Source organism: Quercus robur, chromosome 10 (assembly GCF_932294415.1).
Source record: "Quercus robur chromosome 10, dhQueRobu3.1, whole genome shotgun sequence".
NCBI classification, from domain to species: Eukaryota; Viridiplantae; Streptophyta; class Magnoliopsida; order Fagales; family Fagaceae; genus Quercus; species Quercus robur.
The window spans coordinates 49,236,753-49,262,045 of record NC_065543.1 but is presented as its reverse complement, the minus strand read 5'-3'; the positions used below and the strand labels follow the sequence as shown (position 1 = coordinate 49,262,045).

General features: G+C 30.4%; 3 protein-coding genes across 3 annotated transcripts; all 3 read right to left on the bottom strand.

Annotated features, from left to right (window-relative positions):
- Window positions 1–2,495: 2,495 nt before the first annotated feature.
- LOC126702202 (phenylacetaldehyde oxime monooxygenase CYP71AN24-like) lies at window positions 2,496–4,400 on the bottom strand. The gene is made up of 2 exons (XM_050400862.1): window positions 3,496–4,400; window positions 2,496–3,252 (listed from the first exon to the last, which is right to left on the bottom strand). Exons 1-2 carry the CDS (start codon window positions 3,697–3,699, stop codon window positions 2,728–2,730), a joined length of 729 nt encoding a protein of 242 aa, XP_050256819.1. The 5' UTR covers window positions 3,700–4,400; the 3' UTR covers window positions 2,496–2,727.
- A 6,464-nt stretch (window positions 4,401–10,864) lies between these two features.
- On the bottom strand, window positions 10,865–13,811 carry LOC126703081 (cytochrome P450 71A1-like). The gene is made up of 2 exons (XM_050401988.1): window positions 12,862–13,811; window positions 10,865–11,843 (listed from the first exon to the last, which is right to left on the bottom strand). Exons 1-2 carry the CDS (start codon window positions 13,795–13,797, stop codon window positions 11,229–11,231), a joined length of 1,551 nt encoding a protein of 516 aa, XP_050257945.1. The 5' UTR covers window positions 13,798–13,811; the 3' UTR covers window positions 10,865–11,228.
- Window positions 13,812–23,065: 9,254 nt separating this feature from the next.
- Window positions 23,066–25,031, bottom strand: LOC126703082 (cytochrome P450 71A1-like). The gene is made up of 2 exons (XM_050401989.1): window positions 24,041–25,031; window positions 23,066–23,849 (listed from the first exon to the last, which is right to left on the bottom strand). The coding sequence occupies exons 1-2, from the start codon at window positions 24,971–24,973 to the stop codon at window positions 23,235–23,237; spliced, it is 1,548 nt and encodes a 515-aa protein (XP_050257946.1). The 5' UTR covers window positions 24,974–25,031; the 3' UTR covers window positions 23,066–23,234.
- Between the last annotated feature and the right edge of the window lie 262 nt (window positions 25,032–25,293).

The following is a 25,293-nucleotide window of genomic DNA, read 5'->3' as shown; positions in this document are numbered from 1 at the left end:
ATTTTCATACAGGAACCATCAAACTCTCTTTAACCTTTTTTTACAAGATAAAAAAGCTTGCAATAATTGAAATTTAAGGGTGTTGCTACTATATATGTCTTTACTTCACCTCATGATATGAAAGTATATTAATTTCTTGAGCAAAAGTCTTATATACGATACATTAAGAGGAGGTATGACTTTCATTATTTTAATGTGAGCTCCTGCTCAACATTTTTTAGCGTGGAAAATATGCTGATAAGGTTTGTTTAAAGTCTAGACTCGTTAAAATTTAAAACTTATTGCTTGCTTTATAGGTTCGTGTACTTTTTTTCTTTTTCTTATATTTCTCTTTTAAACAGTCATATGTTTTTTGAATTGTTTCAATAACTTATTCTTTAATTATATATCTTTTTGGGCATTTTGGAAGTTTTATTATCTGAATTTGTATAGTCACACACACACACATATTATCTATAATTTGTAAGCTCTGAATCTTTTGATTCCTTTCAATAGTTATAGTTATAGTTATGGATTATTTTTTTGAATGTAACCCATCTTTCTCTTATATTTCTCTATTGTTTAGTCATATATATTTTGTTTTGTTTCAATAATTTCTAAGTAGTGAATCATTTGATTCTTTAATATTTTTTGGTCTTTCAGAAGTTTTAATATCTAAATTTTTGAGTTATTTTTTTGCAATATCTGAAATTGTCTGATAAATTTTTTGTAAGTCATTGCACTTTCAAGCAATGACTTCTTCATCAAATTGTAACACAAATTGAAGTTATACAAGAACAAACCATGCAATGGTGTAGATTATTTTAGTTTACCTCACAAAAAGGTAGGTTCTCGTGCACTAGTTAGCGACTAGTTTTCTTAATTTTGGTACCAACTGAGTGGTCCCTTCATTCATCTAAGTAAAATCATCTCATTTTTTTTCATTTTTTGCAATGAATTATAAATTTTGTCTCTAAATGTAAGTTTTCAGTGACGAAAAATCTTTCCTCACTCAAATTCGTCGCTAAAAATACATTTTGTTATAGTGTTAGTACTATTTTTGAATGTTTTCGTGTATAAGCATGAGTTACAATCTAGTATATATTATTTGGGTTATGTTAACTGGTGCTCTTAGGATAATTGTTAATAAACAATTTTAGAAAAATTTTGATACAACTTTTATGGGAAATAGAAAAAACTGTCAAAACATTAATTTTTTTTTTCTTTTCCCATAAAAACATTCCTAAAAAGGTTCACTAACAAATGCCCTTAGAGCATCCGCCAAATATTAAAGTAAAAGTATATATATCATAATTCAAATTAATTTCTAATTATTATCTAATTTTGCGTTACATGTCCAATTTAATTTTCTTAATTTTTGTGTAAATTCGCTTATTCATAATACTTGCACGAAAACTGAGGTGATCACCTCAATCACCCAAGTAAAACCACCTTATTATTATTATTACTATTAAATATTTCGATGCATACGCATGGATTACAACTTAGTATAATTAATATGGAAGTTCAACAAATGATTAAACCAATTTATTCTGATTTTATGTCAACTTTCTCAAGTTATATTTGAAATTTAATCTAATTTCATGTCAAGTTTCCCTTTAATTTAGTCTTATTTCAACTCCAATTAAAAGTGCTTCATGGCATGTAATATGAAAGAACTAATTCCCCAAATCTGAAAAAAAAAATCATATATCAAAAAAATATAAAATCATAGATCACAAAATGAAGTGTTAAGAATGGGTCATATAGACAACTTTCAAGCAATTATTTTAGACTGAATCTACAGTGTGCTAGCATATCAAGCTTGACATAAATTATTGTTGGAGAATATAAGAAGTTATATCTCAAATAATGGAGTAAAACAATTAGTAACTTCTATCTAATGATAGAACTACTATTAGGAGCAAACGCCATAGATCGAAACTCAAAAGAAAAAGAAAAAAATAGTAACTTCTTGTTAAATAGTTACAACAACATGGGTGGCAAATATTGGTGTAAACTAGATCACTTTCTTAAAAATCCCTTCCTCTCAAGAAGTTATATATATATATATATATATAGATGGATGTAAGAGAGAGGAGATGGCTATGGAAGAAAGTTAAGGAAAAACCTTTCTCTTGATTCTTAAGAAGAGTTTTTACTGGTGTGCTATTTATAAGCCTAACTCTTTCCATAATAGATCAAGAACAAACGCCTAGTTAAAGTAAATACAAGAAAATGATTTAGGAGTTAGTTAAAGTAAATACAAGAAAATGATTTAGGAGTACTCTCATCCGATTATGTGAACAAAATGTATTTTAGCTCATAAAAAAAGTCTTTTTATCTATTTACATAACCACTTTTACAACACACATTATATTTCATTCTTCATTTTGCAATACACTATATAAGAATAATTTTTTTTTCTACAAACAACACACACACACACACACACACATAGAGAGAGAGAGAGAGAGAGAGAGAGAGAGATACATAAGCTACAATCGGGTCACAACTATTTTTATTATTGTTGAAGTCCCTTTACATTTATTTCGATAAGTAAGAGACAACAACAGATTCTAAAACACAACAAGATAACGAGGAAAGATTAAGTAGAGATTGAATATGCACAAGGACGACCTATTAAAGGAGGATAGATCAAGAAGAGTACAATATTGGTGCTAGATAGAGAGGATTTTTCCGAAATGCTGTGAGAGCGTTAACTTCAGTCATGTCCAAGTCTTCTCCCTATACATTAATGGTAGGCAACCTCCAATCAAACCAACATAAGAGGTTGGCAAGCACGTATTCCACTACAGCAATGCCAAATGTCAATTCTGGGCACCCCCTTCTCCCACCTCCAAATGGGATGAATTCAAAGTTTTGGCCTATGAAATCAACTAGGTTGTTTGTGAATCTCTCTGGGATGAATTCTTTTGGCCTATTCCATAGTTTAGGGTCCCTTTGGATTGCCCATACATTGACAAATACTCTTGTTTTCTGTGGAATATCATAACCTCCAAATTTTAAACTTTCTAATGTTTCTCGGGGTATAGAAAGCAGAACTGGTGGATGCAGTCTTAGACTTTCTTTGAGGATACATTTCAAGTAATCCATTTGACTAATATCATTGACGTCTATCTTTGACTTATTTCCCACCACTCTTCTTACCTCTTCTTGTGCTCTTTTCATAATACTTGGATTTCTTATGAGCTCTGCCATTACCCATTCCAAAGTTGTCGAAGTTGTATCACTTCCTCCAACAAACATATCCTGAAATTATGATAAAATAAAACTTTAGGTATGTTTCCAATGGTAGTAGCTAGATTACCTCCATCTAAAATGAATCTATTTTATGGTTAGATCAAATATTACAAATCTGAAGATATATCTTGTACTACATCATTTAAAATTTTAAATGACATAGTAGGTAGCACTTTATATATTATCAATTTCAAAATCATAAAATTATAAGAACAGTATCTGAGAGAGAGAGAGAGAGAGAGAGAGAGATACTAGTAGGATTGCTTTGAGGTTGTCATGGCTAAGCTCAAAGTCAAGCATGCTATACTTTTGAAGTTGGAGGAGAATATCTGCAAAATCTTTCTTATTGGGATGTTCATCATCATCACGTTTCATTGTCTTGTGTTCTTCAACCACTTGATCAAGAAAAGTATCTAGTTCTCCACAAGTGGATTTTAGACTTGGTTTAAATCTCATTAGAATGTCAATCCAACCCAAAAAGGGGAAATAATCTTCCTAAGAAAAAGCTGCTAGTAGCACCATTACCTTTCTTGGTAGTTCTAAAGACTTGCCCTTACCATCCACTTCTTCAAACTTTTTACCAAACACACATCTTGTAACGATGTTGTTTGAGTTTTCAATCAATAACTCACTTAGATTAATAGAAACCCCTTTGAGGCACAAGTCATGTATCATATTGATCAATATAGAAACTTCTTCTTCCCTTATATATTGAAAAGATTGCACTCTTTTGAGGCTCAAAAGTTCTAGGACACAAATTTTCCTCACTTGCCTCCAATATTCACCATAGGATGAGAATGATAGGTCTGTGCATCCATGGAGTAAGGAATTGGTAGCCATGGTTTTTGGCCTATTTGAGAAAAGGATGTCATGTGTTTTCATCATTTCTCTCGCCATATCTGCAGATGACACAACAAGTGTTGGTGCATGGCCAAAGTAGAAGAACATTATAGGGTCATACTTCTTAGAGAGGGCTTGAAGAGAACGGTGTGGAAGTGAGCCAAGCTGGTGAAGGTTGCCAATGATTGGTAGCTTTGGTGGGGATGGAAGTAAATTGGGTTTTCTAATACTTCTAATGCATTTGAAAACATAAAGAAAAGAGAAAAGGAAAAGAAGAGGGAGGAGGGGAATGAAGGTTATTTTGTATAGCTCTTGCCATGGTTGTTGGAACAATGGTAGAATAACCATTTCCTCTTTTTAAGTGTTTACCACAATGCAACTAACAACTACACTCACAAGATATATTTAGAAGCCAATAGTAAAGTTTATTCTTGTCAGATAAGAATTTGGGATTTAATCCCCGCCTACAACGAAAACTAATTGGTATCTTGGTTTGATGATAAAAAGCAATCATTAGGAACAGATGCCAAAGATTGAAATTATGTCTAAAAAAAATATTATATTAATCACTCAATCTTGTCTTTTTTATATAGTGGGAGACTTCATACTTAATTAATTAACTACATTACTCATACGTGAATATTACAACAATTTTATAAAATGAAACTTCCTATCAAAAACAAAAAAAAACAAAAAAAAAAAAAAAAAAAAAAAAAACAAAAACAAAAAAAAAAAAACAAAAAAAAAACAAAAAAAACAAAAAAAAAACAAAAAACAAAATTTTATAAAATGAAACTGCCTCAAAAGTCAAAATTTATGTAAAATAACATTAATTAACTATAGTTAGTAAGCTCTGCCTTTGGTTAAATTTAACAGTTTAGTCTTTAATTAGCCTCCATTCCCAGTCAAACTTTTTCATGAATTTCTAGCAAGATTAGAAGTTGTGGGTACAGGGTTTTTCATATTTTTCATTGATTAAAGTAGTTCATTATTATTCAACACACAGGAAAGTATTATGATTTGGGAATGTGAGGTGGTTTTTCAGTAAAATAAGGTCCTTTAATTTTGAGAGCTTTTGATTAGATGTTGAGTACAAAGCTTGCATAGGAATATTGTTATTATCTTCCTTTAATTATTCGCACATCCAATTCTTGAAAGAGATTGATACATGATGAAACATGTTGTATAGGCCATGATTAACTATTGACTCACAAGGCAACAGGGACACTAGGAGAAGGTGGAGAATGGTTGTTGCATCGAGGGAGGCTATGGAGACTGAGTCAGGGATAGACCCACATTGACTCTAAGGGAGCTTCTTAGGACCTCTTGATAAGTCCAAAGTCACACAACAAATTTTACAACATGAGGTGAAAAGTTGTTAATATTTGATAATAAATGTAGTGTTAGTATTGAACTCATATGAGAATTAATAATAACTTACCAACTAAGCAATTATGAAATTTATTGTGAAAACTATTGTGCATATAGTATAATTCTTAAGGCCTCTTCCTTTGTTTTCTCCCCCAAATTTATTTATATAATAAGGGATTTACTATCATGTGCCCTAAGAGATCATACATTAGTAAATCATTTTAGAAAACTGTTTATGAAAAATTGAAAAAACTACTAATTGTTTTTTTTCATAGTTTTTTTAAAATCTCCATAAAAATATTTTGAAAAATTGATGATTAATATGTGCTCTAAGAGTATACATTAACTGGACTCATATAATAAATATACATATAGATATTTGAATTTTGTCTTCCTATAGATATTATACAAAAGATATGGTAGACTAGCCCATAGCTGGACTCATATAATAAATATACATATAGATATCTGAATTTTGTCTTCCTATAGATATTATACAAAAGATATGGTAGACTAGCCCATAGCTGGACCCATATAATAAATATACATATAGATATTATAGAAAAGATATGATAGACTAGCCCATACATTAACTGGACTTATATAATAAATATACATATAGATATTTGAATTTTGTTTTCCTATAGATATTATACAAAAGATATGGTAGACTAGCCCATAGCTGGACTCATATAATAAATATACATATAGATATTATAGAAAAGATATGATGACTAGCCCATAGCTAGTGGGGGCTCCTCTAATTATTTTATTTTTAAAACATAAAACATATTTTAAATAAATAAATAAAAGTTATTTATATGATTTTGGTATTTTATGTATCTAAATCCTTTAGGGGAAAAAATCCTAGTCAGCTAAAAATTATGGGCAAACTGAGACATAAGAGGCTAAAGGCTTTCAAGCAAAATTGTGTTTTCTATTCTAAGGTAGTTTCTTGCTTTTATCAGTGTATGTGTTTTCTATTTTTTTTTTTAACTATATTTTGTGTTAGTTTTTTTTTTTTTTCTTCCTCAAAATTTTGTGAGCGATAGTAGTAGATCCAAAGCACAACTATGTTATTTATTTATTTATTTATTCCTCATTATTTCTTTCTCAATTGTGCCAAGTGATTCATAAGGGTTAAAAGATCCAAAAAGTACAAACTTGTTTGTACAGTTGTTACACTTGCGAGCTAAAGTCCTTCAAGCAAGATTAATCTTTTATTATAAAAGCAAGAAACTACCTTAGAATATTCTAATTAAGGTAGTTCTTTTTTTCACTATATTTTGTGTTTTTTTTTTTTCCCAATATTTTGATGCAAATCATAGTAGATCTGAAGAACACATATGTTTTTTATCCATCATCATTTCTTTCTAAATTGTGCCAAGTAGTTCATAAGGATTAAAAAAATCAACAAACTATGAAGTTGTTTATGTTGTACTTTTATTTTTATTTTTATTTTCTAATTATTAATTACAATATTACTACAATTCTGACATTAACTCAAAAAAAGTACAATAGACAATTAGTATATGTAGTATTTTAGTACAACTGCGTTTTTGCTTTTTTGATTGAAACGATAGTGTAGTTTTTATTTATTTTTGAAAATTGTACATTAGTACAATAGTAAAGTGTAATTTTTATTTATTGAAAAAATATTGTAGTTTTAATTGTTTTTTTTTTTTTAATTTTTTACATTAGTACAATAGTGTAGTATTTAGTTTTTTAAATTGTATACCTACTATTGTTATTAATATTATATTAGATTGGTGAGATATAAATTTATTATTTTAAACACTTTGACGCGCATACACACACATATATAGCAGCAATCTTAAAATGGTACACCAATATCAACCAATTCTAAAACATTTCATTTCTTTAACCAAATCAAAATAGCTATTGGTACAATATTGACTCCATTAATATTAACCACTCACTCATATTATTATTATTATTATTATTATCTAAGATCGTACTTTAGTACCTAACTAACAATACTATTTACACCGCTACACACCTTGGTGTGGTGGTCACTCCACAAGTATAAGTGCTTATGGGGTGTGGGGGGAAAGGGCCGGGGTTTAAGTCTCTAGGATGGAGCTTCACACACATATATATTTAGATTAGGCTAGTGTAGAAATTCTATCTTGAATTAAAAAAAAAAAATGCTATTTACATGTCAACATTACTAACATTTATATAAAAATGACACTACCTCCAAATTTTAGCAAACTAACATTAATTAACGAAAGTTAGTGAGCTCTCCCTTTGATTAAATTTTAAGGTTCAATCTTTAATTAGCCTTCCATTTCTAGGAAACTCTCTTTCATTTTCTAGCAAGATTTGAAAGTAGGGTACATGGTTTTTCGTATATTTTTTTTCATTGATTAAAGTACTTGAAAATTCAAGACACTAAGATTTGGGAAGGTGGGGAACATTTTCAATAAAACAATTTCTTTTTAGGAGCCATTTAATTAGTATGCATTGTAGACTAAATAAATTAACTTGATTTTTGTAGAATATTTATGAAATATAGTTATCGTATTAGATAGTTTTCTCTTGAAAATTTTATTTTTCAAAAGTGGAGATAGCTTGGAAATATGAATAAATGATATCCTTATTGTCCTTTTAAAAGTTGACAAAACTTAAGAAAGGAACATAATAATGTCAAACATACGTTGAAAGTTTCATATATGTATCATTGTGATCATTCTGAATTGAACCCATGTATAGAAATATTTGCAATCTATGAAAGAAGTAAGGTTTGACCACTCTAGAAATATTTTTTGTTTGTTCAGATTGCTCAAGTGAGTCCACGAATTTCAGTGGAAATGGTTGATTTTCAAAAAGAAATATTTGCAATCTATGAAAGAAGTAAGATTTCAAGCAAAACCAAAGCAAGAAAACCCAAATCAGAACAAAATACTCACAACGTATGGTAGAGTGATGCATCTTTGGCATAATAACAAAGTTTATTTGCTTAACTTTGTGGACCTGTGCTTTCTCATCACATAAACTAACAACAACAAAAAGGTAAGGTTTGACCAATCTGATGGATGACTGAGGGATTCAAAACATTGCATCAAATGGTTTTCTTCTTCCTAGTTTACGGTTCAATTTGATGAGCTGGCTTCCAAGGCAAAGGTTTTATTTTGCTCTAAGTTGGTATGGGAGAGAGAGAGAGAGAGAGAGAGAGAGAGAGAGAGAGAGAGAGAGAGAGAGAGAGAGAGAGAGAGAGAGAGAGAGAGAGAGAGAGAGAGAGAGAGAGAGAGGACATACTCTTACAAAGATGACGTTGAGTTTTTTTTTTTTTTTTTTTTTTTTTTTTTTTTTTTTTTTTTTAACAAGATAGAAATTCTACTCTAACATAATTTAAGTGTATATGTGTGTGAAAACTTATTTTTAGAGACTTGAACCTCGGCCTTGCCCCCCCACACCTCACAAGTCACAAACACTTATACTTGTGGAGTAACCATTGTACCAAGGGTGTGCGGTGGTTGATTTTGAGTTTGGAATGCTTAATGCTGGGTTATTTTTGTGTCTAGGAGAGTTGATGATTGGTAAATATGATTTTTTTGTTTTGGTGTTGGTGTGTTTGGTTGCTAAGAAAATGCAAGAAAAGTTGGGAATGTTTTTACAATTTTTTTTTTTTTTTAATTTAAGAATTAATTAATTATATTTATTTTTAAATTTCAATATTGATGTAACATTATTTAAATGTCAAATAATGTAAAGATCAAACGAAAATGATATTTTTGGCAACAATCAAATTATACAACATTCTCCTAACATGGAGTAAGTCAAAAAAACCAAACTCTAGAGGAGATGAATAGTTCTTTATAACAAAAGTTGCCAGACTACATACACTGGAATACTAGTTTGAATTGTAGTGTCTTGGATATTGTAAAGGCCATCTAATCTAATGTCCTAGCCAAGGTTTTCAGATCCGGACCGTTCATTGAACTGTAAAAGGGAGAGGTTCAGGGTTTTTGAGGTCAAACCGAGGTCGAACCGGGGTCGAACCGTGATAACGTCATAATTAATTTAATAATTAATTAAAGCCTAAATATAGATATTAAATTTATAAAACTAGCAAAATTGACAATATATCTATATATGTGAGGGAAATTTAATGATTTTCAAGCATATATTTAATAATTAAATAAGAAAGTTAATAAAATAAAATAATAACCATGAAAACATTAAAATTTATGATTAATTTTTGAAGTAAATTTGAATATCTTTGAAGGATTTTAATTATAATTTTTTTTTATTCCTTGTAAGAGACGGATAATTTAATTAAGTAGAATAAAATTGTAAAAAAAAAAAAAATTGCTAGGGGTTGGACCACACGGTTCTCACCGGTTCATGCGGTTCAACCCCGGTTTTAGTAGTTCACGAAATTAACAAAAAATCCGGTTATGTAGGCTTAAAAAATCGGTTTTCATCTCGGTTCCCGGTTTTTACGGTCCGACCTCCCGGTCCGGTCCGATTCTGAAAACTATGGTCCTAGCTAGTTACTAATGTATTGAGTTTCATGGAATGAAGTGAACTTACTGATGTTGTGGATGAATTTCTAGCGTACGTTATTTACAGCTTATTCGGAATGTTGTGGAATGAATTTCAAAATTAATGGCAAGTCCATTCAATCTTTTAAGGCAATTCTACGCTATTTACAACTTCTTTGATATTATTATTTTTTTAAATAAAAATTTACAAACATTTATTGAAACCATGATTTGCTCGTCAAACATCAAATATCCATGCATTGAAGAACAAACATCTATTGAAATAAAAAATATGACATCTCACATCATGAGATAAATAATTAAAGCATTTAACTGAGTGATTAAATTGAAACAATTATAACGAAAATCAAAATACCAACTCAAATTAAAGAGCTAGAAACTCAGAGAGAGAGAGAGAGAGAGAGAGAGAGAGAGAGAGAGAAATATTATACCAAAATCAGTCTCAGTGTAGGGACACAGTGCCAGTAGTAGCTGCCGGTCCTCACCATTGAGTACCACCTCCGTTCCTTACCACCTGGCGTCATCCTTGGTCTTGCTAATCACCATTCTCTTTAGACCAAAACATGGAGCAAAGCAACTATGGTAATTGTGAGTTAGGGATTTTGATCCTAAATTGGGCCTCACATGCAGGTTACTCACTCACCACTTGTTTTTATTTTATTTATTTATTATTTAATTACTAAGGTTATGCTGATGTGGCAGTTTGTGTGGCATGAAAGTAATATTTATTTTAGAAGTTAGTCACGTTATCATTTTTTCATCCATCACTTAATAATAGAGACCATTTTAACATAGTACCAAAAGGATAAGAATTGACACAATACCAAAAATTTAAGGACTTAATAGACACATTTGAAAAGTCGTGGACCAAATTGATATACGATTTAAAGTTAGGGATCAAATACGTAATTTACCCTATATTTTTTATTATTAAAATATACTTCCACAGCTAAAATTATTATTACAATTGAAGTCCCTTTGAGCAAAAAAAGACAATGAAGAAAAAGAGTAAGACTTAAGTACAATATTCAAGTGCTGTTCTTTAGGTTTTCCTTTTAAGATTCTGCCATGTGAATTTTTTCTCATGTGAAGGAAGTGTTTTTTTTAGTTAAGTAGCCATATGGCTAAATCTTGAAGGGGAAATCTAAGGAATAGCACTTAAACGACTGTACCTAAGTTTTGTCCAAAGAAAAATTACATAAAATGCAAGTACAACTGCACAATCCTATTAAATTGGATAGATTAAGAAGAGTGCAGTATTGGTACAAGATGGAGAGGATTTTTCCTAAACGCTGTGAGTGCATTAACTTCAGTCATGTCCAAGTCTTCTCCCTGTGCATTAGTGGTAGGCAACCTCCAATCAAACCAGAATAAAAGGTTGGCAAGCAAATATTCCACTGCAGCAACAGCAAATGTCGATCCTGGGCACCCTTTTCTCCCACCTCCAAATGGAATGAATTCAAAGTTTTGACCTTTCAAGTCATTTGGGTTGTCTTTGAATCTATCTGGGATGAATTCTTCTGGCCTATCCCAGAGTTTAGGGTCCCTTTGGATTGCCCATACATTGACAAATACTCTTGTTTTTGCCGGAATATCATAACCTCCAAATTTTACACTTTCTGATGTCTCTCGAGGTGCAGAAAGAGGAAGAGGTGTATGTAGTCTTAGACTTTCTTTGATAATACATTTCATGTAATCCATTTGACTAATGTCAACCACATCTATCTTCGACTTATTGCCCACAACTCTTCTTATCTCTTCCTGTGCTCTTTTCATAATACTTGGATTTTTAATGAGCTCTGCCATTACCCATTCCAAAGTTGTTGAAGTTGAATCACCGCCTCCTATAAACATGTTCTGAAATTATGAAAAAAAAAAAAAAAATTAGGTATGTTATCAATGGTAGGATATTATCTCCATCTAATATACTAATATAAATTCATTTTATGCTTTAGAATAGAAATGACCTATTTAATGATATATCAAGTGCAATGTCATTTATAATTTTAAATGACATAGCACTCTATACTTTATTAGTTCCAAGAAATTGAGTAATTTAAGATCTTAGAGGTGTGTCTAAGGGTCTATTTGGTTGGGGAGATTGAAAAGTGAGAGGATAGAAAAGTGGGAGGATAGAAGTGATTTTAATTTCACTCGTTTGTGTTTAGTTGGAGGGGTGAAAAAGTGTAGGGATGGAAAACTCATTTGTTTGGTTGAAAAACAAAAAAGTGAGGGGATAGAAAATATAGTTTACATAAAATTACTTTTATGCCTCTATTGCATAATATAAGAAATCATTTCCTTACAATCATTAAAAATAAACTTATTATCAATTAAAATTAAAAAATAGTATCTTATAAAATTTAAGACATCATTAATATTATTATTTTATTTTATTTTTCTTTGTTATATATATATATATATATATAAAGGTGAAAGCCACCAAGGACCCCACCGTTGATCAAATAAGAAAAAAAAAATCAAAATCCACTGTTTGATTAAAACGTTGAAAAAAAAAAAAAACAATGTAATCGCAACTTCAAAGAGCTTGAAAAAAAAAAAAAAAAAAAAAAAAAAAAAAAAAAAAAAGAAAAAGAAGAAGGAAAACTAAAAAACGTAACTCAATGCACAAAGGGGCAAATTTGGTTTTCACTAGAACTCATGTTTTCTCTCCTCAATTTTCTCCTCATTTTGGAGATAAAACTTTTTGGTGGGCTCGGGGAGAAAACACCCAGGCCCTACCACAAAACTTTTCACTCCCCCTCCCAACCAAACATCTTCCTAATTTTCTCTCTCCACTTTTCTCTCTTAAATTTTCCATCATTACTAAAATCCTTCTAAATAAACACACCCTAAGGGAGAGTAAGAAATATACCAGTAGGATTGCTTTAAGGTTCTCATGACGAAGTTCAAAGCCAAGCATGCCATCCTTTTGTAGTTGGAGGAAAATATCCACAAAATCTTTTTTATTAGGATGTTCATCATCACATTTCTCTGTCTTGTAGTGTTCTTCAAGCACCTCATCCAGATAAGCATCTATTTCTCTACCGGTGGATTTTAGACTTGGTAAAAGTCCCGTGAGAATATCAATCCAACCCAAAGAAGGGAAAAAATCCCCCCAAAAAACTGACGCAATTAGCACCATCACCTTTCTTGGTAGTTCTGAAGGCTTGCCCATACCATCCTGTTCTTCAAACTTTTTGCCAAAAATAGCTCTAGTAACGATGTTGTTAGCGGTCTCAATTAGTAACTCACTTAGATTAATAGAAATCCCTTTGAGGCACGAGTCACGTACCTTATTGATCAATATAGCAACTTCTTCTTCCCTTACATAGTGGAGAGATTGCACTCTTTTGAGGCTCAAAAGTTCATGGACACAAACTTTCCGTACTTTCCTCCAATATTCACCATAGGGTGAGAATGCTAGGTCTATGCATCCATAGAGTAAGAAATTGGTAGCTATGGTTTTTGGCCTGTGTGAGAAAACTATGTCATGTGTTGTCATCATTTCTCTTGCCATATCTGCAGATGATACCACAAGGCTTGGTGCATGGCCAAAGTATAAGAACATTAGAGGACCATACTTCTTAGAGAGAGCATGAAGAGAACGGTGTGGGAGTGAGCCAAGCTGATGAAGGTTGCCAATGATTGGTAGCTTTGGTGGGGATGGAGGTAAATTGGGTTTTCCACTACTTTTAATGCATTTGAAAACATAAAGAAAAGAAAAAAGGAAAAGAAGAGGGAGGAGGGGAATAAAGGTTATTTTGTATAACTCTTGCCATGATTGTTGGAATAATGGTAGAATAGCCATTTCCTCTTTTTTAAGTGTTTACTACAATGCAACTAACAACTCCAATCACAAGATATATATTGAAACCTATAGTAAAGGTTTTTTTTTTTTTTTTTGGGAGATAATACCCAAGGGAGAAGTTAAGGAAGGAGTTGATATAACTTGTGGGTTCGAGTTAGCTCAACTAGTAAAGTTTATTGTTGTCAAATAAAAATTTGGAGTTTGACCCCTGCCTACAACAAAACTAATTAATATCTTGGTCTGATAATAAAAAACAATCATCAGCAATAGATGTCATAAATTGAAATTCTCTCTAAAAAAAAATGTTCAATTATATTATATTAATCACTCAATCTTGTCATTTTTATATAATGGGAGGCTTCATAATTAATTAACTACAACACTTATGTCTGTGTTTATTCCTCAAAAGTGTATGCTGAATATTATGAAATTCAATTATCGTATTAGATTGCTCCCTAAGCTTGCATAGTGAACTTTGTTATTATCTTCCATTAATTATTAGCACCTCCAAATTTTGAAAGAGATTGATTAACTATTGACTCACAAGGCAGCAGGGACACCAGGAGAAGGTGGAGAATGGCTGTCATGGATAGACTGACTAAGGAGACTGAGTCAGGGATAGACTCTTCCTTTGTTTTTTCCCCCAAATTTATTTATATAATAAATATACGTATTGATATCTGAATTTTGTCTTCCTAGGGATTTTGTCTTCCTAGCTAAGTAGACTTTGCAAAAAAGGTATGGTAGACTAGCCCATAGCTTGTGGGGCTCCTCCAATTATTTTATTTTTTTAACATAAAACGTGTTTTAAATTTTTTTTTTTTTTTTTAAAGTTACTTCTATGATTTTGGTATTTTCTGTATCTATATCCTTGCGCAGGGGGCGGAGGATCCTAATCAGCTAAAAATTACGGGCAAACCGAGAAGTAGAGGGCAAAATTGTGTTTTACATTCTAAGGTAGTTTTTATTTTTTATTTTTTATTTTTGGAAATGCTAACGGATACCTTTAGGGAATAGTTAATAATTTATTTAAAGAAAGTTTCTATAGAAAAAAAAAAATTAATGTTTTAACAAATTTTTTTTATTTCTCATAAAAGTGGTGTTAAAACGTTCTTAAAAATTAACTATTGTCCTAAGGACATCCATTAGCATGATTTTTTTTTTTTTTTAACTATATTTTATATTAGTTTTTTCTTTCTTCTTCAAAATTTTGAGAGCCATAGTAGTGGATCCAAAGCACAACAATGTTATTTATTTATTTATTCCTCATTATTTCTTTCTCAATTATGCCAAGTGATTCGCATGGGTTAAAAGAACAAGAAAGTACGAACTTGTTTATAGAGTTGTTTCACTTGTAAGCTAAAGTCCTTCAAGCTAGAAACTACTTTTGTTTGTGTGTCGCTTTCTACTTTTTTTTCACTATTTTTGTGTGTGTGTGTGTGTGTTTTTTTTTTTTTCAATAGTTTGATGCAAATCGTAGTAGATCTGAAGCACACATGATTTTTTTTATTTATTATCATTTCTTTCTAAATTGTGCCAAGTAGTTCATAAGGATTAAAAGATGAACAAACTACGAAGTTGTTTATGTTGTACTTTATTTTATTTTATTTTATTTTTTTAACTATTAATTGCAATATTATTACAATTCTGATCTTTATTAACTCAAAAAATTGTACAATAGACAATTAGTATAGTATTTTAGTACAACTTTTTTTATTTATTTAAATTGTATAGCTATTATTATTATATTAAATTGGTGAGATATATATTTACCATTTTAAACACTTTCACACACACACACACATAGCGGCAATCTCTAAATAGTAAACTAATATCAATCGCTAATAAAACATTTTGTTTCTCTAACCAAATCTGAACAGCTATTGGTACAATATTGACTCTATTAATATTAACCACTCACTCATATTATTATGGACAAAGTTTAGTTATAAAATTGGTTGTATCCTAAAACTACAACCTTACTCAATAAAATAAATATTACTACATATTTTGAAAATTTATCTATTAAATTGCATATTCATTATGCTCTTAAGACACATATCAAATTTTGTGTTAATCGAATATTATTTATTATATGATCTATAAGCTTTTATTTTATGCATAATTTTAAATTACAAAAACTTACAATTTAAACAATTTATTGATGATATATCTATAGATCTTTAATTTTCTAGAAATTTTGCAAGCATAGAGTATATAAGAAGAAGACATAATCCAATGGTAGATTTGTCAAAATTCACTTCCAATAAAAAAATATTGAGTAATGTTGTAGTCTTAAGTTACAACCAATTTTGTAACTAAATTTTGTTCTATTATTATTATTATTATCTAAAGTGGGAATTTAGTACCTAACTAACCATACTATTTACACGTCAACATTACTAACCTTTTTATGAAAATTACACTACCTCCAAATTTGAGCAAACTAACATTAATTAACCATATCGTTAATGAGCTCTCCCTTTGATTAAATTTAAAGGTTCAATCTCTTTCATGTCTAGCATGATTAGAAAGAATGGTATAGGTTTTTTTTTTTTTCCATTGATTAGAGTACTTGAAAATTCAACTAAGAGGACACCAATTAAGATTTGGGACGCTGGGGAGGTTTAATTTTACAGTAAAACGATTCCTTTTTGGGAGCCACTTAATAATGATGTAGAGTAAATAAGCTTGATTTTTTTGGAATATTTATGAAATTTAGTTATTGAATTATTTGCAGTTCCATTTCTAGAAGAGATTGATATGCAATTATACATGCTTCAGGCCTTAATGCTCCTGCGAAAGTCTAGAGTCACAACATAATCCATAACAAATTTTACACTAGGCTTAATTCTCTCACATCACTTTTATGTGGTAAAATGTCGTATTTTAAAATGTGGATATTTTCACATCAATTATGAATATGTATGAAAAATAGTAAATATAAAGTAGTGTAAAATGATATTTTTCATTTTACAATTTAGTAAGGTGATAAATTGTTAATAGTAGAAAATAAAGTAGTGTTTCTAGTACTAGGTCAATATGAGAATCAATAATAATAATAATAATAATAATAATAAATTATTATTATTATTATTATTATCATAGCCCAAGCTCATTCCAAGACCGAGCCCAAATTGGCACAGAATGGGTCCACGCTTTCAAGTCGTACAGGGACATCAGATGTAATGAAAAGAAAAAAACAAGTCCGCCCAATTTGTGCTTCAAGACGTGGCTACAAGGAGAGTAATCTTGGGAGTCCAGTAAGTCAACAAATCATGTGGGAGTTCAAAGCAAGACAAGAACAAATGAAATCAAAGCCAAGTTTAGAAAGAATCCTGGAAGGAAGATTTGAGGCAGTCTTGGTATTTTTAACATTAATTTTTGCACAGATGTCCGATTCATGAGCTGATTATTGTGGGGTTGGAAAGAATACTCAAACACCTACAACTTTATAGTTCACCACAAATTCAGAATAAAACATTTTGAAGGTTAAAAGTGATATGGAAGTTAACAGTGAAAAAAAAAAAAAAAAAAAAAAAAAAAAAAAAAAAAGAACTCCGAAAAATAAGGGATTGACATTCCAAATTTGAAGGATTTTCCCCTTTTCTTTGGAGAAGATTGAGGTTATAGAGCAAAAAAACCCTAGAATTTTTTTCATCTTTATTTTTTTTAGTTCTTTTAGATGTTTAGCAATTTCTTTTATGGATTTGTTTTTGTTAGGACATATGTGAGACTTGTTAGAACATATGTCATATAAATTGGCTAATTCTTTGACAAAACGCACTTTACTTGTAATTGGGTAGATCTAGGATGTGTTTAATACTTCAAGAAACAAGAATTCAAGTTTAGTATTAAAGTCATGCAAATCTGTTCAAGAAACAAGTGAAGAAGTGTTGTTCATTAAAGCTCGACAAATAATATCTATTAAGGACTCGACAGAAGCTCTACAGAAATATCTATCGAGATCTACGAAATTAGAATTTCCAGATCTAATTTTCAGCCCATGTTGACATATATATATAGGGTTTCTTTTCTCACAACCCTAGACATATATAAGTTTATTTTAAAGGCCATCATATAGCAGAATACAAGGAGAATACATGCAAAAGGTAACCTAGTGCCTTATTCTCTTTCTGCAAGAAGTTACTGCGTCTTTTGCACCTTAAGGTTTTGTAACCAAGTACTTCTTGATCTTCATTGTTAATGAAGTGAAGAACTTTACAGCCAACATCTTTTTCAAGTTGGTGAGTTAGTCATGTACTGAGAGTCATGTATCATTGGTTAGTCACGTATTGGGATCCGTGCAAAAGGGTGATGTTCATATATTAAAAAGTTCAGAGGTTCTGAAGCGGTAGAAGGTTTCTACTATAAGTTCATCTACTGGGATTGTAAAGTTTAGGGACAAATGTTTCGTACTAAATCTAAAATTTTTCTTTATTATAGTGGATTGCTTTTCGGGAAGGTTTCCTCTCAAATTTTTTACTATGAAACTAGTTTGTTTCATTGGTTTTCCTGAGTCATCATATCTTGTCTTATTTACTTTTTTGTTGTGCATGATATTGACATGATATTAATGTTTGTTTGTTTTAACAAGGTTTATTCATAATAAATTTAATTAACAACTTGGGTTTAAAACCTTTCTCAAAAAAAAAAAAAAAAAAAAAAAAAAAAAAAAAAAAAAAAAACAACTTGGCTTTAAAACTTGTTAATTCTATCAACAGGTGTCTAAATTTCCCAACAATTTTGCATAACTATGAGTGGTTGAATCTCTAGTTAGGATTAGAGGTGAATTTTAATATTTTTAATTTTTTTAATCATGTGTAATTGAAATTATTTGTGTTTCTATGGATTGATGATTGAATTTTTTATATTGATTTTAATATTTGAAAACATTACATGTTGACAAGTTCTTAAGATTTAATACTGTTTTTAGATATATCGTATGCTTGAACTCCATGATTTGTTATTATTTGAGAATATATTGAATGTTTGGTTTCTTTTATAGTATGTTAATGGAATTTCTAATTAAAAAAATAACAATAGAATGAGATCCATTATGAAGATAATAAAAAAGTCTATAGTTGTGCAGATATCTCTGAGGCCTAGCCTAGTAAACGAGATTTATTATGAAGATAATTGTAGTACATAATGACATATGAAATCTCTAGTTATGCAATGTTCTTATATCTAAGCCTCCTGCTTCTGCTAACACAACATACTATACCAGTTGCTTCTCATAACTATCTCTAAAGCATAATTTGAGATGACGATCACTAGTCCTATCTATCAAACTCTTCAAGGCTCCTTGAAGATTTGTTTCAATGGTCTGTGGTTTCCAAAAACTCACAAACACTCAAGTTGCGCAACTGGTATCGTGTTCTCCTCTCAAGATTTCTATTCAATGTCAAGCGAACTTCTTTGTGTAACTTAAAAACAATTCCTGATGAACTTACTTGATGTCTCGCTTGATATGGCAATCTCACTCAACTAAGCTTCTTAGTGTAGCACTTTGAATTTTTTATTTTTTATTTATTTAGCTCTTTAACCTCAATTACTTGAAACAATTACAATTCAGATAAAATGAATACACGAGAGCATTGTGATTACAACCGAAACTTTGACAGGAAATTTGCCAATACTAAAAAAACCCTAACAAATAACACCATGGATTAACAACAAAGAGAAGGTTATTGCTAATATTAACGAAACAATTTTATTGAATTGGATAGGACAAAGATACAAAAAATACATCAAAAGGATGACCATGGATTCCCACTTAAGAAGAATGTACTACTCGTACAAGAGATTGGCTAACACATATTCAATCTCTGTCTTCATCACCTGCACCCCTTAGGGACTGGGCATTGGATAGGAATCCAAAGATGTGTGTTAAACACCATCTTTTTCCCTCTCTGTCAGAGTTACACAGTTTTTTAATTTTTATTTTTTATTAAACGTTAGTTTACTTAACCATAGTTAATTGAAGTTGTTAGAGTTAAATTATTGATTTTAAATGAGGTGACATATTCTATACCTTAGAATTTTTTAAGATAAATCCCAACCTTCAAATGGATGAAAACTATCTTGATCTAAAACGATTTCTTCACAATCATTTTATTTTATTTAATTATGTATGTTTGATGAAGCTCATTTTTAGAGACTTGAACTTTAATATTTGTTCTCCCTCTCTCAGCCTACAAAAACTTGTATTTGTAGAGTAATTATTACCTAAAGGTTGTGCAGTAACTTTGCCTATCATTTTAAATGAAATGAAATAAAAGCCTGCCTATGTATGTGTGCGGTCAGAATTTCTAGCACATGTGGTGTGTTCTCTGAAAATGTAATTTAGAATAATATATATGTTTTTAAATTTTAATGATTCAATTCCAAAAATGTAAGGAAAGTAACAATTAACCAACTAATTTGGCTTTTATCAAAGACTTATAGTATTAAATTAAGGGAAATTCTTGGTGCACATCTGAAAATATTTTATAATCTTGAAAAGTTAAAGTGGTCGGTGGCCCTACTATTTCTAAAAGCATGTAATTTTAATACGTGAATCGAAATTGACGGTCAAATTACCAAGAATATATTGGTGAGAGACGCAATAGGAGATGAGGAAACTATCCATAAGAATCCAATAAAAGTCAAATTAATAACTTAAGTAACGTTTTTTTATTAAAAAAAAAAAAGTAATGCTACATACACAAACTATTTACAAACTACTAATGTGGCAAATTCTTACTAGTTCTAATATGGGTCCATCACTAACATCACATTTTTACTTATAATAACTATTTGAAAAATACTAAAGTCACATCAGCAATTTGTAAGAATATTGTAAAATAGTTTATGTTTATAACATTACTAAAAAAAAAAAATCAATCAAGAACCCAAATTGGTTTTTTAAAAAAACAAAAATCAAGAACCCTAATTAAATTCTAATTTTTAATTTTGTATCAACTGTTGTTTCAATTGCACTGTAATTTGATATCAAGTGTCTTTATATTTTAAATGTACTTCGATTTTGTGTCAAGTGTCCTACTTAATGCACTCTATTTTTTTTTTTCTATTTTTTGTGTCAAATTAATGAGGGAGGAGAGATTTGAATCCTCGATATCTATGTTAAATGCATCGGGAATTCATAAATCAATTTTTTTTTTTAAATTGTTTTTAATAGAAAAAGGTGAACCATAAAAAGACTGAGTGTGCTATACTTCTGTGATACTTTTGATTGTATACAACCTATTACTTAAAAATTTTAAATGAAAACATAATTTGTACAACATAACTGTCAACATTAATAATTTTCCTTTCTACATTGCTAATTTATTTAGTGAACGCGTACAAAATGAGTATTTTGGAGAGTTTTTCATGTGACATTCATTGAGATAGTCAGATAGATTTACCATCACACAATTTGTTTCAAAATTTTGATGCAACGACTAAACAAGTGATACTTATTAAGAGGAATGATTCATGTGTTTTGAGAATGATACAAATAATCCAATGTTGATACAATAAATAAATAACACTAATTGAATGGTTAAATTAGTACAATGACAAATTTTAGCTACAAAATTGGTTATAGTTTTAGACCATAACCTTATTTAATATCTTTTTATTATAGGTGAATTTTGATAAATCCACCATTGGATTACATTTTCTTCTTATATACTCCATGCTTGCAAAAATTCTAGAAAATTGAAGATCAATAACTATGTCATCAATAAATTGTTTAATTTGCAAGTTTTTGTAGTTTAAAATTATGCATAAAATATAATTTTATAAATCATATAGTAAATAATATCCAATTGACACAAACATTTTCCTTAGTACAATTATCCTCAAAAAGTTTGAATGCTAGACAACTTTCTATACGTAATGGTTGTATCACATGTCAGATATGATATATATCTAATGTAACAAATATATGTAATACTTCTTTCACATATAGGTGATTGATATATGCAAACATAATATACGGTCCGACAAGAACATAAGTTGTGCATAGCATCGTGGTTTTGAAACCCAAACCGTTCATTGAACTGTAAAAGGGAGAGATTCAAGGTTTTTGAAGTCAAACCGAAGTTGAACTGAGGTCGAACCTTGATGATGTCATAATTAATTTAATAATTAATGAAAGCCTAAATATAGATATTAAATTTATAAAACTAGCAAAATTGATTAATATATCTATATATGTGGGGGAAATTTAATGATTTTAAAGCATATATTTAATAATTAAATAAGAAATTTAATAAAATAAAATAATAACCATGAAAACATTAAAATTTATGATTAATTTTTGAAGTTGAATATCTTTGAAGGATTTTAATTATAATTTTTTTTATTCCTTGTAAGAGATGGATAATTTAATTAAGTAGAATAGAATTGTGTTAAGTTGTTTTTATTAAAAAAAAAAAAATTGAACCGGGGTTGGACTGCACGGTTCATGCCACCGGTTTCGCATGAACTGTGCGGTACAACCCCAGTTTAAGGGGTTCACAGAATTAACAATAATTCCAGTTCTCTATGCTTAATAATAATTATAGTTATGACAAATTCATCATTGGATCATATTTTCTTTTTATATTCTCCATACTTGCAAAATTTCTAGAAAATTAAATATCAATAGTTATATCATCAATAAATTGTTTAAATTGCAAGTTTTTGTAGTTTAAAATTATACATAAAATATAAGTTTATAGATCATATAGTTAAAAAAATTCAATTGACACAAAATTTGGCATGTGTATTGAGATCATAAAGAACAAAGATCATAAAGAACAAGCAAAACAATTAGATTTTCAAAATATGTAGTAATGTTTACTTTATTGAGTGAGGTTATTACTTTAGGCTACAACTAATTTTGTAGCTAAATTTTGTCCTAATATTAAACTTAGGTTGAACGTATCATTGTGATTATTCTGAAGTTCACCCATGTATACATGGGATTATAAACTATTTCTTAATATTTACGTTTCCTTTTTATTTATTATTATTTTTTTTTTTATCTTCTTCTTCTTAATGACACGTAATATAAAAGAACTAATTTCCCAAATTTTTATTAAAATCATATGTCACAAAATGGAGTACTAAGAATATCAAACAAGCCTAGCCACTTGTTTTACGCCTTGCAAATCTGCTTACCATATATATAAGCTACAATCATCATTTAAAAATATATAACACACTTTTTTATGGATCCATCATCTATTTTGCATTTCGGTCAATTTTAAAGGACCTGATGAGAATGATGATATAAATGTTTTATGGCACTAGGTACAAATTCATTTTTATTAAAACATAATGCCACAACTATAGTCCCTTTACATTTATTGCGATAAGGAAGTAAGAGACAACAACAGATTCTAAAACAAAACAAGATAATGAGGAAAGATATGCATACGCACGAAATATTAATGGATCGATCAAGAAGAGTGCAATGTTGGTACAAGATGGAGAGGATTTTTCTTAAATGCTGTGAGAGCATTAACTTCAGTCATGTCCAAATCTTCTCCCTGTGCATTAATGGTAGGCAACCTCCAATCAAACCAACATAAAAGGTTGGCAAGCACATATTCCAAAGAAGCAACAGCAAATATCAATCCTGGGCACCCCCTTCTCCCACCTCCAAATGGGAGAAATTGGAAATTTAGACCCATGAAATCAACTGGGTTGTCTTTAAACCTCTCTGGGAAAAATTCTTCTGGCCTATCCCATAGTTTAGGGTCCCTTTGGATTGCCCATATATTGACAAACACTCTTGTTTTGGGTGGAATATCATAACCTCCAAATTGTAAACTTGCTGATGTTTCTCGAGGTACCAAAAGAGGAACTGGCGGATGCAGTCTTAGACCTTCTTTGAGGATACATTTCAAATAATCCATTTGATTGATATCATTTAAATCTATCTTTGACTTACTGCCCACCACTCTTCTTACCTCTTCTTGTGCTCTTTTCATAATACTTGGATTTTTCATGAGCTCAGCCATTACCCATTCCAAAGTTGTTGAAGTTGTTTCGCTTCCTCCCGCAAACATGTCCTGAAATTATGAAAAAAAATAAGACTTTAGGTATGTTTTCCATGGTCTTAGGTTATTTCATCTAAAATGAAACTATTTTATGGTTTAGATTAAATACTACAAATTTAAATATGTATAATATTATCAATTTTATAAAATAAACTTTTAAGATACTAGAAGTGTGTTTGAGTGAGAGAGTGAGAGAAAGATACTAGTAGGATTGCTTTGAGGTTGTCATGAGTAGGCTCAAAGTCAAGCATGCCATTCTTTTGCAGATGGAGGAGAATATCCACAAAATCTTTGTTTTTCGGATGTTCATCATCACTTTTCATTGTCTTGTGTTCTTCAACCACTTGATTTAGAAAAGCATCTAGTTCTCCAAAAGTGGATTTTAGACTAGCTATTTTTCCTGTAAGAATATCAATCCAACCTAGAGAAGGGAAAAAATCCCTCCAAAAAAAGGTAGTAAGTAGCACCGCTAACTTTCTTGGTAGTTCTGAAAACCTACCCTTACCATCCTCTTCTTCAAACTTTTTTCCAAATGCACATCTAGTAACAATGTTCTTTGAGGTTTCAATCAAGAACTCACTTAGATTAATAGAAACACCTTTCAGGCATGAGTCTCGTACTTTATTGATCAATATAGAAACTTCTTCTTCCCTTGTATTCTGGAACGATTGCACTCTTTTGAGGGTCAAAAGTTCAAGGACACAAATTTTCCTTACCTGCCTCCAATACTCACCGTAGGGTGCGAACACTAGGTCTGTGCATCCATAAAGTAAGAAATTGGTAGCTGTGGTTTTTGACCGGTTTGAAAAAACTATGTCATGTGTTGTCATCATTTCTCTTGCCATATCTGCAGATGATATCACAAGGGTTGGAGCATGGCCAAAGTAGAAGAACATTACAGGGCCATACTTCTTAGAGAGGGCTTGAAGAGAACGGTGTGGAAGTGAGCCAAGCTTGTGAAGGTTGCCAATGATTGGTAGCTTTGGTGGAGATGGAGGTAAATTGGGTTTGCCACTACTTCTAATGCATTTGAAAACATATAGAAATGAGAGAAGGAAAAGAAGAGGGAGGAGGGGAATGAAGGTTATTTTGTGTAGCTCTTGCCATGATTGTTGTAATAACGATAGAATAGCCATTTTCTCTTTTTATGTTTTTACCGCAATGCAAACTAACAACCCATTCACAAGATATATATGGAAACCTTGGGAGAGATTAATTCTGGAGTTAATACTATATATAAGGATACTTCAACTATAATTCAATGATTGTAGGTCAAATTATATTATATCATTCACTCAATTTTATCATGTCTATCTAGTGGGAGACTACACTCAATCTTATATACAAAAATCTTGCTAGACTTTCATTAATTTCTTGCAAGATTAGAAGTAGTGGGATAGGCTTTTTCATATTTTTAATTGATTAAAGTACTTGATAATTCAACTGAACGGACACC